General features: G+C 41.8%; 1 protein-coding gene and 1 long non-coding RNA gene across 3 annotated transcripts in view; one reads left to right on the top strand and one right to left on the bottom strand.

The window, feature by feature from the left end:
- AGPAT5 (1-acylglycerol-3-phosphate O-acyltransferase 5) overlaps positions 1-3,473 on the bottom strand; it is a 61,515-nt gene extending 58,042 nt beyond the window's left edge. For both annotated transcript variants that reach the window (XM_026097020.2, XM_064508544.1), the window contains exon 1: positions 2,976-3,473. In XM_026097020.2, coding sequence (XP_025952805.1) covers positions 2,976-3,194 — 219 coding nt within the window. In that variant the 5' untranslated portion in view covers positions 3,195-3,473. The remainder of the gene's footprint in view (positions 1-2,975) is intronic.
- LOC112981399 (uncharacterized) lies at positions 3,424-6,257 on the top strand. The gene is made up of 2 exons (XR_010388218.1): positions 3,424-3,679; positions 5,217-6,257. It is a non-coding gene; the product is annotated as an uncharacterized LOC112981399 (long non-coding RNA).
- Positions 6,258-15,484: the final 9,227 nt, after the last annotated feature.

Genomic DNA, 15,484 nt, shown 5'->3' with positions numbered 1-15,484 from the left:
ACAAACTTAGTTAAAACATCCAAGTCAGAGGAGAAAAAAATGAAAAAAAAATTTGCATTTGTGCAAATGTTTGTGAGGGAGAGAGAAATCAGATACTTTATGGATTAAAAGCTGTTGATACACAGGAAGATTCCCTGGACAAAAACAAACAAGATACACTACTATTTCATTCAGTCAAAAAACAATCTATGTTTAGGACCCAAACAAACTTTCAGTCAATTAACATTCCACTGACATTATCGGCAATTGCAACAAGATATGATTTTAAGATCAAAGATATCAAATATTCACAGTAGCCTCAATGTTATCATACTGAAAATCCCAAATAATTTAGGCATAATTAACCAAAGCCTACTGAACTGTACACAATCTTAAGGACATTTCTTATGCAGGATAAGATGGTGGCAGTGCTACGAAAAAGTCACTTAAGGCTTTGATTCAGTAAATCGCTTAAGCATCTGTTTAATCCTAATGACTTTGGTAAGACTACACATTGTGTTCCAGTATTCTGATGGATGAGGTCATTGGCCTCACATTTATCCTGTTACAAAAAACAAACAAAAAAACCCCCAATAAATTCGACTGATTAAATGAATAAATTAACAGTCCTGAAAAAAATGTTAAGTTCCTCCCTCCTATGGCTATTATGATGCCTTACTGTTGGTAAGGCCCTACAGCTGCTTTCATGAAATCAAACAAACCACTATTATCACATTGGTTTTTGCAATAATTGAGTTTAGTGATGAAACACTTCTGCATCCAGTCACCTGTTCCATTAAGCCAATGACATGCCTTAAGGCAGCCAATTCATCACAGCTCTCAGATTACTTAGGCATATGCTTAACTTCCCACAGTGAGCTTCGAGTTAAACGAGTTCAGTGTTTGCAAGAGTAGGCCCTAGAGGCCATCTCATTTCTCCTCCTCAAATAAATGGGGGATATTTTCCAGTTAAATGATACATGAATCTTAAGGATTCTTCCTCTTATCTCTCTACATAGGTATCACATTTTCCATGTTTTTATTTAACTTTCAGTCCAAGTTACTATTTTCCTTATCCTGTGACACATACCATATTGTTTTTTGGCTCTCTTCTTTGTTTCTATCATCCTTTATTTCATCTTTGCCTATATTATCTCCTCTTCCCCTAAGATCATCTGTTGCTGCACTGTGACAAAGTATCTCTACCTTGATAGTGTTCTAAACGATCACTTGTACTACCTTTTTTTCTGATATAAAGTTTTATCAGTACAACAAAAGGCGGACAGACAATGTTTGCCTTGTGATTCTCCTTTCTGTAGCTTTACGTGATAAACACTTTTATCAAAAAAATGCCTATCAAAAATTTGAAGTGTTACCTACTCTGTGCACACTATTGATAGGAAATCTGAATATTTTTGTTACAGTTTATGCCTTGACTTTCAGTTCTCATTGTTAGAATGGGTTGAGTTAAGCTATTACACAGTTACTTTAGCAGCTAATTACTGATGTGTTACTACATATCAAGACACGTGCATTAAAGATGCTACATAAAAAGCAAGGCAGGTATCAACAGTAAGTACCTAACCTGTGAACTATTACTTTTTTTTTTTTAAACAGATATGGAAACCACAAAAGTAGTTAACTAACTTGGACAAGATGCGAGGGTGAAGTTACAACAGTTACAAGCTGAATCAAAGAGCTAAGCACCCCTAAAAGATCTCACTTCCCTTTTGTATCCTTTCTATTCTCCCTTCTGTCAAACTGTGCAATTCCACTCTCTCCCTTTAGTTGGCTTTGGGGGTTTCCATGAAAGGTACTATTAGGCTAGGCTTACTACTGCAGCTCAAGAGTGGAAGTTAGAGGAGATCTTGCCCAGTTTTGTAAGAAATGCTTCATGATACAGTGGCTGAATGCTTTAGCCATAAAAATGAAGAAGGACCTATCTGTACCGGCTCTATGGCTTGCCAATCAGCATGTAAGCACTCATTATTCTTCACTCCTGAGTACCTAAAGCTTACACTAACTTCAACTACATTTCTACACACTCAGCAGCTTTGGAAGCCAGGCTGAGGCACCACAGGCACCTGTCATTTATTTACTTATTTTTAATGTAGAATTAAAAGTCTCTATATTTAGTTTTCCAGATGCAAACTGACATGTAACTCCTTGAAACATTTAACATTTCATAGGCTAAATGTTAAATGAAGTGTTATTACTTGCACCCAGATATCCCTCCGGTAGTACAAGAGGGGCCTCCAATTCCAACCTCTCAACTTGAAGCGTGGGACCTCAGCGTCTGAGGCACTGACTAATCACAACTCCTGCCTGATCCAGAATTTAAGGGCCCCAAACTGACAGTGGACAAACTGCATGAAAACTGAGAAATTGTAGTAGTTTAGAGGATAAGTAATCTATTCATTTAAAATTTGCAGATGTATTAAGCACAATTATAGTTGATGATAACGATCTTAGCTACTATCAGTTTAACACTAGGGCTGTGCAAAACAGGCTACACGGTTCACGTGTGCAAGGGAGGCTGCCATTCAAACGCTGACAGAGCACGATTGATGCCACATCACTCCTCTCCGACTTCCGACCTGCAAAATGAACGCAACACCAGCGCTCTGGGGGGAAAAAAAGCACCATTAGCGCAGCAGCAGGAGATGCGAAAGGCAAGGCTCCCGCGGCGACCTCGCGGACTCGGAGCCCTCGCCCCTGCAGCGCGGGGGAGGGAAGGGCCGAAGCCCGCACCTGCCGAGCCAGCGGCCCGCGGAGGCGAGCAAGCCCCGCCGCCGGCACTCGACAGCCCACGCGGCGCGGCACGGCACTCCCCTCCCCTCCCCTCCCCGGCCCCACGCGCGGCGAGGCGCGGCGCGTGCGGCCCGCCGCTGACATCACCAACGGCCGCTCGGTCCCCAACGGCTGCCCGCGGCGCGCGCGGCATGCGGGGCCCACGCGGGCCGCCGGCCGCCAGCTGCCGCCGCGGCGCGGCTCACCTGCACGCCCGTGTAGTTCTCGAAGAAGAAGAGCACCATGCTCTGGTAGAGGGTGTAGAGGCGGTCGTCCACCTCGCGGTAGAAGCGGGCGGGCAGCAGGGCGGAGAGCAGGCGCCAGGCGCCCCAGGCCAGCACGTAGGTGGGCGCCGTGCCCATCATCACGGCGGCGGGCAGGAAGTAGCGCATGGAGTAGGTGTGCAGCACCAGCGACAGCAGCATCGTCCCGCCGGCCCCGGCCTCACCGAGACACCCACATGGGCAGCGGCCGCGCTCAGCGGGACCCGGGCAGCGCCGCCGCCCGCATTGCGCGCCGCGCCGGGCAGACCGCGGGGCGGGCCGGGAGGCGGCGGCGGCCGCCCGCTCCCGAGTAGGGACGCGCAAGCAGCGGGGGCAGCGGGCACCAGCTGCGGCTCACGGCTGCCCCTGCGCCGCCTCCGCCACCATATTGCCCGGCCGGAGGAGGAGCCGCGGCGGCAGGAAGGCGGCGCCTCGGCGCCCGCGCGGGGACTTCCGGGGCCGGGCGCTGGGCCCGCCTCAACCCTAGCCCCAGCACCAGCGGGGCGCCCCGGCCGCGGACCCCGGCAGGCAGCGCAGCCCCTCAGCGCGCTCCCTGAAAGGGCCGCGGCACCCCCCGGGACCGGCGTCCTTCCCCGGTGCGGCCGAGGGCTGCCAGGCACCATGGGTGAGGCACCCACGCGTGCTAGGTGAGCTGCAATTAGCGTTAAGCCTAACTCGTTTTTTCACACTCTAAGCAGAAGTGGATTTCCCGTGTTTTGTTTTGTTTTCCTCTGTGGGTCTGAAGTGCGGCACCAAGGAAATTAGATTCATCCCTTTTGCCAACTTCAACAGTTATTGTCCGGGGTTTGTACATGTTTCACGCTTGCCAGCTTGTGTTTTGACTCCCCCAGGTTCTCACAAAAGTAGGCAGCTGCCTGCTTAGCTTGAGCTCATCCCTGGCCCCCATGCAGTAACAGCAGCAGCCAGATGCACCAGCTGCTTTTAAAGAAGAGTGCAAGAAATCCTGCAGAGAAGAGTTGTGCAATAACCTGCCCAAAGAGGAAGTTTCTTACTAAACCCTATCACGGAGAAGATTATATATTCCTTGTTTTTAAAAAGTACATTTTATCCTGAAACTTGTGAAGATTCAGTTATAAAAGAAGTGGATGCTTGATACCTTCTCTTAAGAATCTGCTTCCTTCTCCAGAGTTTAACTGGCACAAGCTTTTCCTATTGCTGTTGTTTATCTCATGCAGAACAGTTTTTTAAAGTATGTTGAAAACTTTATCTGGATTAGTTCAGCAAAATGAGGCTGGGGGAAAGATATTTGTGGCAACCTTCTCTTTGACCTGCCTCAGTGGTCCTGTGCTCTGCAGTAAGAACTGGTATTTGACACACATCATAGACTTTGTGTCTGTAACAAGACTAAACTTCTCTACTTCCTTCCCCTCCTCCAAAAAGGAGGGGGGAGCACTCCCAGTCCTGATCAGTTTGTACATCTCTCTCCTCACTGAATACAGCGCCCTGAGCTCAGGACTACTGGAGCGCAATCGCTTTCCCCACCGTGGCCTGCAGGGACGTTTTCTGCTCCAAGCTGCACGGTCCTCGATTGGCTGAGCAGAAAACTGAGCAGGAAGCTTCTGTTTTGTAATGCCCATGGCATGGCCTCGTGAAAAAGAAAGTGATTCTTCAACACAGTACAGGGAAGAGAAAGTAATTCAGTGCAATCCAGAGAAGATAAAGCTGAGGCCAGGAGAATAGAAACAGGTATGCAGTTGCCCCAGGCCAGCGTGTAGGTGGGCGGTGGGTGCCGTAGCAGTGGGCAGGAAGTAGTGGCTTTCTACTGCGAGAGGAACATTAGGACAGACTGAGGAGAGGATCCGGACCCTTTGCTTCCCAAAGGAAACTGCAACTAGACACTAGGATTCAGGGCAAATAGGTATGTTTGGCTAAAGAAATGGATTAAAACTGAAAAATTGAGACTAGCAGTAAAATAAAGAAAACAAGTTGGAATTGGGAGACAATTGGATGAGGATTGGGAAAGCATGGAAAAATATGGGAAAACAGTTAGCCTGCTGGGCTTAAAGGCAGGTTTTGCAAGATTGGATTAAAGGCCCAGTGAACAGCCTGAAGAGATAAGCTCCAGAGAAAAGAGTGTGGAAGGAATAAAGAAATCTTGAATATCTAGGAATTAACTTGAGGTCTCTGGTTCCTTATGTGTAAAATCATATTCTCTCCTTACAGGATGATTGTGAAAATAAGTTCACTAATATTTCTGAAGAACTGTGATTTTATGATGAACACAAAATCTGCAGAAATGAACAATCCTGCCTTTGAGGGATGGTTTGGCTTTCATGTAATAAATAAGAACTGAAGACACACCTTGGACAAAGAAGAAAATAAATCATCAAGCTCGTCCACAAACCAATGTACATCCTGTGCAACAAATGCAATAGAAGTCTTGTGGAAAAGTAGTACATAATCTCATAGTTAACACAGTCTGGCATTTCTTGATAAATTTAAGTGGTTGACTTTGCAACCTTAATAATATTCTTTCAGTTTAGGATTTGTGGGGCCCTTTTGTTTATATGTTTATATACATGGCTATTCTATGTAGATGGCTATTCCTATCTTGAATCTGACTCAGTCCTTACACCAAAATTAAAACTGAGCACTGAGATCCTGGAGTTCTTTAGGCATGTATACAAAAAGATTTGTCTTTACCACTTTTAGAATGGTTGCCCATCAATTCCTTTGAATGTCTTTTTTTTTTTTCTCCTGTACTTCCAACAGGTAAATAGGATTACCTGATTTTTCTTTGCTGTATTTTACATTTTGCATGTTTCTAATATGCCTCCTCTTTTTCCTTTTTTTTTGTTATACTAAGGTCCACATATTTTTTCTTCTATTTGATGTTTTTTCACACACTAATCTATACCTTCCCATACCATACGTGTGCCCCCCCCACACACTCACAATTCATTTCTGCTTCATCTTTTGATCATTCGATATTTTCAATAAGCTATTTTAATAGTTTCCTGTCTTTATTATTGATAACATACATTATCAAATATACAGGGGCACCACTTCAGTTTTCAGTCACACGAAAAGTACAAAGTCTCCTTTACTGAGGTTTAGGGCTTGTTTAATTTTCTAGTATGATTATATCAGTATGATTATATTGCTATAGTGTGGCTGTATCATTCCCTGTATGAAAGCTTTTATACTGGAATAAGATTGTCCCTACCAGAAGTTTTATTTATAAAATTTATGAGATAAAAATTATGCTGGTATATCGCCTTGTGTTTATAAGGCTTCAGAAGCTATGCATTGTTTTTGCTTAGAGGACATCATTAAGTTCTATGCCAAATTTTGAGTTTCTGCTATATGCTTTGATTCCGCATTTCTGCAACTGTCATTAATTTTCAGATATTTTAACCAAAAAGTAATATGGTGTTGAAATGTCTGCAACTGAATGAAACTCAAACTTTTCAATTCAAGAAATGAGTATATCTGCCACAATGATTAGATTCAGGACCCTGCCACACAAGTCCTTGCTTCTTGGGATTCATAGGTACTTTTTATCCTAGATCATTCCAATTTAAACCGCAGGAATTTGAATACTGGTCTTTCACATTCTAGACTACAGAGGCAAAATGAGAAAAAATGTTCTGACCATCTCTACAGTTTGTAATCTTTAGTCCTATGAAAGCATAGGGCCTAATAACACCTTCTTTAACTGAAATGTCAGTCTATCATCTGACTTAATTACCCGCCATTTTACTTTCAGCTAGAAGAAAAAAAATCACCCCATTATGAAATTAGGGCTCCAAACCTATTAAGGTATTTCATTATTTTCTTTGGCATAACAGCCTTGACATGTTTAAAAAATAAACAAGCCTGTAAAATTTTGGGTTGAAGCGTCAATCTGACATGCTTAAAGAACTGAGTCTGTCTGGTGTGAACATTAGTATTTGTGTGTTCAGTCCCTTGGCAGTGGTTGCCACCTATAAACTGGACACTCGCCCCACATTGGAAAAATATAAAACTTTCATCTTATAGTGAAAAATGCCCATGGTTGTCTCCTCTAGAAGGAACCATAAACTGTGTCTCTAAGTGCCCACTGAGAACATCAAAGGATTTTTTTTCATACTGCTAGTCACATGATGGCGTTTCATAAGTCTCTCACCCATTCACTGTAATTATCAATTACAGTAAGTGAAGCCAGATAACATTAGATACAAATCTAACTGCCCTGAGGTGCAGACCTAGGCTGTCTGTACAGTGCATGTCATGCAGAGAGCGAAGCAGCACAGAATAGTATCCAAAATGAATCAACAGCCAGAGCAAGAAGTTGCTTAAAGTTATCAGGCTCAGTGAGTATTTGCATGGAGTCAGGTAAAAGTAAATGCTGAGGACAGGGTTGTGTCCTAAATCCTGCCTCTCAGGACTTCATTCAGGATTTCAGAAATGCCTCTGTTGACTTGGGATCCACCACTCACAGTTCTCTGAAAGAGTTTGGTAGAACTCACACTTCTTTTAACAAGGCCAGAGAAGAAGCCAGCGCCATCACCTATTTCCACCCTCATGGATAAAGAGCTGGATTAGACTTGGATTCAGTTTGTTGAGGGTATCAAACACATAGCTCCTGTCACCACGGAGAGTGACCTTCAAGGTAATAATGGGCATCTCTCATGTTGAAGCTGCATTTACCCAGTGATTGTTTAATGTAACATGAAAACGGTTCTTAAGGGTGGCTGCACTAGGTTATGTTACAGGTCCTCTAGCCATGTCCCTTGTCTCTAATGATGGCCAAAGCCTTCTGTATCTCTCAATATTTGCTCTAGGAGATGAAGGCTTCCTTGAATTCTGCAATCCTTTCCCATCTCAGGTGAGACTCATGGGAGGGTGGCCCCTGACTCTGGCCTTGCAGGATTACTTCTTGGGCTTCTATCCTGTGAGACTTCTTGACTGCCTCTCACACAGCACATGACCATGCTGCACAATATCTGGCCAGTCCACCTCAGAAACACTTCTACATGCCCGTGCTCTGCCTATTCCATTCTTTAGCTCATGTCCTGCCCAGAGACCCGTCTCTGGATGACAGTGGTTGTGTTCTGTGATTTACAAAATCCTCTGACTTATACCCTTGCAGTGAAAGGGAAACCCTGGTTCAGATGTACATTAACAGGTTTCAGTCCTTCTCTGCCTCCTATGGAACCTCTTCTTGAGGATCTGGCTCTATTCTTCCCCCCACATATCAATAAGAGCAGCAGATACCTAGGAGTAAGGACAGGGCAAACTTCTCCCATGCTCTCTGAGACTTCTGCAAGTTCCTCCCCTTTGTGGTTCAGGGACCAGAGCCAGATACACTTCTATACAGCAGGAATCACCAACAGATTTATCTTACATGTACCTATCCATGTTTTCCTTTACCCATACAGGCTTTCAGTATCAACACCATCCTTTGGCAAGCAGTAGAATCATCTCATTTTGTTTTGAACCTGGCTCATTGTAGGTTCATTTTATGTACCTTACATCTTCCATTGAAAGAGACAGAAAATCCTTTTCCACTCTCTTATTTGTGCCATTTGTGATTTCTACAGACCTATATCATATCCTCTGTAGGCTGTCCCTTTTCCAGGCTGAATTTTATTCTGTTGTGCCTCACATGAAAACTGTTCTATATCTTCTCTGTCACAGGCATAGTGAACATCAGCTATGCTATTTGCTAACTTTTAAGGTTTCATTTTGCAAGTCGTTCTTCTTTATCCAAAAATAAATTCCAGAATTTCAAGTGAGACATTATATTGACTGTCATAGGATTTATCTGTAAAAACTTTCAGAAACTCTGCTACAGATCTAGTATAGTGTGTCACCACTGAATAAACCAAACTAGTAAAGGAGGAAAAACACTTTGTCAATGGTTCTAAAACATACTTGATGACCTTAGAGAAATGATGATTGTCAAGACTCTTTATAGACCTTGGAGGAAAGTATGTTTTAATGAACACAGACTCTTTTGCATCAAGCTGGATCTCTTCCATCTTATCACCTTTCCTCTGGCTCCATGTTTTCTCCTTCCTCCTGTTAGGCTCCTTACCCTATTTCCAGCCTTCACCTGTCAAACTCTTAGTCTTCCTTCCAAAATCCATCCTTTGTTCTCAGTTGTACTCTGTATCTGCATGCTTTTTTCCTCATCTCCTTCCCAGGCAAACCTAAGTACTTCTACTCCCATGACTCCTGTGCATCCCATTCATATTTCTCATATAATGTCAGTCTCTTTTTCTTAGTGAATCCTAGTTTGTTCCTTATTTCCCTTGAGAGCTCCTAATCCTGTTATCCCATCTTCTTTATGTCAAAATCTCCTTGCTCAAGCAATTCTATTTTTTACTTCCTGCCTACTTGGTCCCAGTCCAGTCTTTCCTCCGCAATTCTCAGTCACAGTTTCACCCTCGAACAAGACTTATACTCTTTCCTCCTCCTTTGCTCAAACTCTCAGTACTTTTGCCTGTAACTTGCATGGCCTCTTCCTCTGTGGCACTCAGGTGTCAGCAGTGAGAGCACTGAGAAAAATGGGAAAGTGAGTTACCTTCTCACAGCCTGCTGCCTATCTCCAGATAGGCCTTGGCCAGGTCTAAGGGGAGAAGCACACTCAGTCCTTTAGGAAGGCTAGTATCTACACGGCCTGGAGCAGAGAACTCAGGCATGGTCAGTGAGAAGAGAATTTGTAGCATTTTTGTTGGTAAACATACCATCTCCATTATGTACTTGCAAACAGATTTAAAAGGTTTGTGACTTCACTGAATTTGAGCAGATTTTTACTGTAGCAACAGAAGAGACATCCATAGCACGAATGTCTTATCACTTACCTTACGTTACTTTGATGCCACTACCATATCAAATTTCAAATTCTTCTTCACAGGCGAAAACTGGTAGAAAAGAAAAAGGTTACCAGGATATTGACACAAGCAGAATAACATGTTTTCCATAGCTATGTTCCCTAAAAGAACTCAGTTTAGAAAATTTCAACCCAACCTTTTAAAATGGGCAAAGAAAACAAACAAAAACATTTGAAATCAGAGCTTATTAATAAAAATTATGAACTGACTTTAATATCAGGTGAGCTGCAGTTCTCGCCTACAATTAGGCACTGTGTTCAAAGTGGAAATCCAGCTGAAGGACAAAGTTAGTATTTGCATACAGAAGCCTGAGAAACTTGGTACCATAAGAGAGTTGGGAAAACAGGTTATGTGGTATGCTGAGGCATATACAGCTGCCAGTGTTTAGCAGAGCCAGGAAAAACAGCTTAACTGTGTATGTGAGTTTTTAGTGAAGCATCAGTTACCTCCTTTTGTCTGAAAACAGAGCTTTACATATTGCCATTTTTTTTAGTTCTGTGCTATTGCAAAGCCACATATGAAGGCTTTAGCCACAGTAAAACAGCATTTTTGTATGGACGATATGCCTTCAGTATGAGAAGACCATAACACAGAGGTATTTTGCTGTAGGAATCTATACCATTGCTGCTATTAGTAGAGTTATGTAATTAAGGTTATCCACCTTATACACCTGACTGTATCTTGTCTGTGTACCTTGTCCATGGAAGAAAAAGCTAGGCTTACTACTAAAGCTGAGCAGCTTTAAGAATACTGGGTTCAAGTCCTGGCTCAGATACAGGCTTCCTATTTGCTGTTGTAAAAGTTATTTCAGTTTCCTACTTATAAAATGAAAGCAATACTTACCTCACAAGGTCGTTGTAATGGCAAATTAATTAAGCTGAGAGGAAGGATACTCTTGTGATTAAGGGACTGCATGGAATCTCAGTTTGCCTCCTGAGTGTAGGCTTTCTGTAGCACCTGGCATAAGTTACTTCGTATCTCTGTGCCTCAGTCCCTATGGTGTAAAATAAGGACAGTATTTCCTCCCCACACCCTTTATTTGTTTAGATTACAAGTAGAGCTGGTTGGAAAAATTCTGACATGTTTTTAATTGAGTATTTGCTGATTCATCAGAATCTAACATTTCAATGAGAACCTTACCCAGCTTCCTGACAGCTTGCTGACCTGGTTCCTTGGCAGAGATCTGGGAAGTGCCGGGAGCCTTGGCTCTCAGGGCTTCCAAGCTCTTTTTCCTTGATAGCTGGAGCTCTCAGTGTCCACAGCTGTGGGGCAGCCTGCTGTGTGGGGAGTCCTATTGCTCATGGCACTCCACCTCAGGCAGTTCCCCCGAGCCACAGTTCCACTCCTTTTTTCTAAATGGGGGATTGCTCCAGACAGAAAGAAATCGTATTCTGAAATAGCACAATCCTCTGCAAAACAAAGCTGCCCTTCTCTGTTCACCTATTCAGAGCAGAACTGTCTTTCATGTTAATGCTAGTACATTGCATGAGGCAAGGAAAAGTATAGCACTCTGTGTAAGAAGCGATAAACAATGTAGAAAGATGACTGACACAACAGTTACAGTTAGTCCCTTCTCTGCTTCCCACAGTACTTTCATCACATTTTCCAGTCTCCAAACATGAGATCTGTCGTTTCTCAAGCCATTCGCCTACTGATGAGATCTTGGTGTAAGAACACATGTGGAAGTAGCTGGGTGATCTTCACTCTGCCTACTCCTTTTCTTATAAAGGGAAGGTGATATTTCCTTATCTGATATTCTAATATCCAAAGAAAAAGGGAAATACACATAACATTTTAATAATATGTTTAGCTTCAGCAAAACAAACCTCTATTCATCTCCAGAAGAATAACCTGAGAAATACAACAAGTAGAATTCCTATAAGATGCACACATGCAAAGTCATCGTTCTGTGTGTGCTCACCTATAATTTGTGAATGACTAGGTGGAACTGGGTGGAAGATTGCCAGTTCTTTGGCCATAGGCCACTTTTATCTCTGAATCCAGTATAGAACTATTTGAGAAAAGGAAAATAATAGAGTTTATATACAGATATATGGATGAAAACAACAATTTAAATGCTCAAGGTACTGATGGTCAAAACTCCTAAAATGTCTATCTGTGGCATTGGCAATGACTTTCCATCTTGGGACAAAAGCATAGAAATGCAAGACTGACAGATCTCAAAAGAATCTCTTCAGGCCCCTTGCATTAAGATAAGCTCAAGCTTACCTAGATAGTCCTTTATATCTTTTACTTTTAAGAAGGTTATTACCAGCCTTCCTCCATGAAGTATCTTCAGTTTTCCTTGTTCTGGAGTAAACAAGTCTAATTTATTCAATCTTTTTTTCATAGGCCACATCTTCTAAATTTCTTCTCATTTTACTTGCTTTTTGCTTTACTCTCCCCATTTTGTCAACATCTTTCTTAAAGCCCAAGCTTAAAATCCTCCTCCTAAAGAGAACAGAACAGAATAGTTATTTCGTGTTTTATAAAATCCTCTTGTTTGGAGAGATGAGAACCAAACATCCAGAAAGGGAGAATCAAAGTAATGAACCCCATGTGAGCACCCAGGATGCACTGGTATGCCACCTAAGAAGACATCCTGGAAGGAATAGTACATGAAAAAGGAAAGAAGGAGCAGTGTGGTTCTCTTTCAAACTTAGGGCAAAAGGTGGCTCCAGTATAATAAGGAAAGAAGATCTCCTATATATGCTGTGGACAGTAAGACTAAGAAGTAATATGCCATAGACCTACACTTTATGCCATATGCCCAGCTCCTGCTATCAGACATAATCATTTGAAGCATCTGTCAGGGCACAGAAGCTATAAACATAGTTGTGACTCAACGTTATAGACTGTAGAAATTATGTTCTTACTCCACAGGGGCCTGCAAGTAACTGCAACATTGGTGGAACAATGATTGGTGATATAATCCAGAATACATGCAAATACGTGGAGTTATCCAATTCTACAATGGGAAATATAAAGTTTATTCATTTCTCATTATCTTACTTGGAATGCCAGACAGAGGAATGCATCCACTTTTTAATTACTGCTCCTCTACCAACAATACTTTCATAGTCTACTGAGGGTAGGCAGAATTTGCTGTGTGCATGAAGTAAACAGTTAACATTGATTCCACAAGTTGCAAGGTTTCAATTCTATCAATACATGATGCTATATTTAGGAAAGAAGATCTGGATAGTCTGGATAAAGTCCTTCAAAGGACTTTAAAATCTATTTTGATGGAAAGAATGATTAAAGAGACTACAGTTACTGTAAAGGAGGATAAAATTCAAACTGCATTTACCAACAGTAGTTCATGAAAAACAAACTGGATATCTATCTTTAATAAGGTAACTGAAAAAAATGTGATAGACCTGTATGAACTTCTGTAAAGCACCTGATACAGTGCCAAATGGAAAATTATTGTTTAAGGTGGAGAACCTGAAGGTTAGTATTAGAATTGTAGACAGGGTGAGGAACTGGCTAAAAAGAAAAGAGAACTAGTGATTGAAAGCAGAGTTACTCAAAGACAGGCCTTGGCATTGATATAATTAAATATTTTGTTTAATGATTTTGTCACTAAAAGTAGGGATGTGCCTAATGGCACAAACAGAGCAGCTGGGTCAGGACAGAGCTTTGGTGCATGAGTTAGTAATGGCAATGGCGCATTAGCCTAGAGCACAGGGAGCACTGGTTCCTTTGCTAGGTTCATGCATGAACATAGTAAAATTATAATGAAAGCTACAGAACTACTTAAATAGAAATAGAGTTAGCATTCTCTTTTTTTCTAAACTGCATATCTTGTTCATTTGGACATAGTCTACAGTTAAGCCAGAAGCAGAATTTCCAGAAACACGGCTCAGGGAAAGCTACAGAAAATTAGCCTTATGTTTTTATGCTATCATCTGCTTTACAGTTCTTTTTCTGAGTTTTATCTTAACCATACTGGTTCCTACATTCATATATTAGGTAAGAATTATATTGGTTAATCACATTTGTGAAAATTACCTCAATGCTTCTTTTCATAATCCTAATTATTGCAATCTAACTTTGCACTTCACTTGTAGCAGGATACTCCAGCATTCTAATTTAATAAAAGGAGTGTATATATTCTCATTTTTGAATGTACAAACAAGGCCATTGTAACCTTCTTGAGATAGTAGAATATTTTCTATTTATCAGCAGAACAGTAATGCAGTTCTTGTGTGTCAAAAAACTCAAACTTACATCCTTCCTGCTGCAGTTCGGCAAAGGCAGAACAGCTCAGTAAGGTTAACAGGTTTATGGAGAAATGGAAGTGGGATTAACTGTAATACTGCATAATGCAAGTCTATGCACTGAAGGATTAATAATAAGTATTTCTGCTAGAAGCTTACCTCTTGGAAATGAGAGCTTTCCAGTAGGTGTAGAGGGGCAATAAAGCCTAAGTAGTTTTAAGGTGGAGCTTGATAACTTTACAAATGGATTATATGAATGGTCCTAAGACAGCAGACAACTGGGATTTGATGACCCGCGTAGTCCTTTCCTGGTCTGTGTTGCTTTTGCAGTGGTGCTGCTGCTGAGGAAAGAGCCAGGTGCCCCTGACAGGGTAGAGAGGCACATCGCAAGAGGTTGAGAATTGTATTAGGGAATACAGATTTCGCTACCTTTTTTCTAAAGTACCAGGGACTATGCAAAACCCCAAAGAAACAGAGTTTTTGGACATATGTGAAAGAAAGGTTTCCAGTATTAAAAGTTCCATCTGTTATCGTTGTGACCCATGTCAGAGAGTGCGTTTTGGTCCCCAGTCCATACAATGTGGGAAATTGAATTGGAGATCCATGGTGATGAGCACCATGAAGCCACCTGGTGGGGTGCTGGGTCAGAAAAGCTGAGTAGGTAGTGGGGGAGAGGTCCGCTGCACTGGTGTGGTTTTTGTTGTGCACAGTAAAGGCACAGTAAATCAAAGCCTTATAGTCCATCCTTGTGGCAGACAAATATGTCTTGAGCAATACGCAAACAGTGAAATGCTTCCAAATCTACAAATAAACTAAGTATTAGGATTGGAAAGATGATACCTCCAGCAAGATAGCTGTCAAAATGTCCAAGCTGGAGATCATCTTTCCTGGCGTGGAAAAAAAGTTTTATTTATGATTCTGAAGAGCTTTTTGCCTTCACACAGCTCTGCTGAAGTCAGGGAGGCTCTGAGTAGGCATCTAGTTCATTCCACATGGCAATTTTTTGCAAAATCAAGTCCTCTTTAGGTACAAGGGATAGTCAAATCAAAGAGTTATTTCCAGAGATCCACAGATCACTGAAAAATATCTGGTCCATAATAGCGGGACTCAAAATATTTGGGTCACAGGGATGGGAATTGTACACTGCACTCTTTATGTAAACTCTTAGAAAATTAAGAAATTAATCTCCCAATTATTATGGGGCACAAAAAGGAGAAAGAAGTCACGAAGCATTTTCAGAACTAGAAAATGCTTAAATTATGCAGACAGAGCAGTAGGATCAAGATTTGCTTTCTAAAATATATTATATACTACCAGTTATCCAAATTTAGTCTAGGACATTTGTTAGTGAGTTATAGTAGCCAATTACAGTATCAACAAAAATATG

Source organism: Dromaius novaehollandiae, chromosome 3, assembly GCF_036370855.1.
Source record: "Dromaius novaehollandiae isolate bDroNov1 chromosome 3, bDroNov1.hap1, whole genome shotgun sequence".
In the NCBI taxonomy this organism is placed as follows: domain Eukaryota; kingdom Metazoa; phylum Chordata; class Aves; order Casuariiformes; family Dromaiidae; genus Dromaius; species Dromaius novaehollandiae.
The sequence above is the reverse complement of the archived record's forward strand: the minus strand, read 5'-3'. Positions and strand labels throughout refer to the sequence as shown.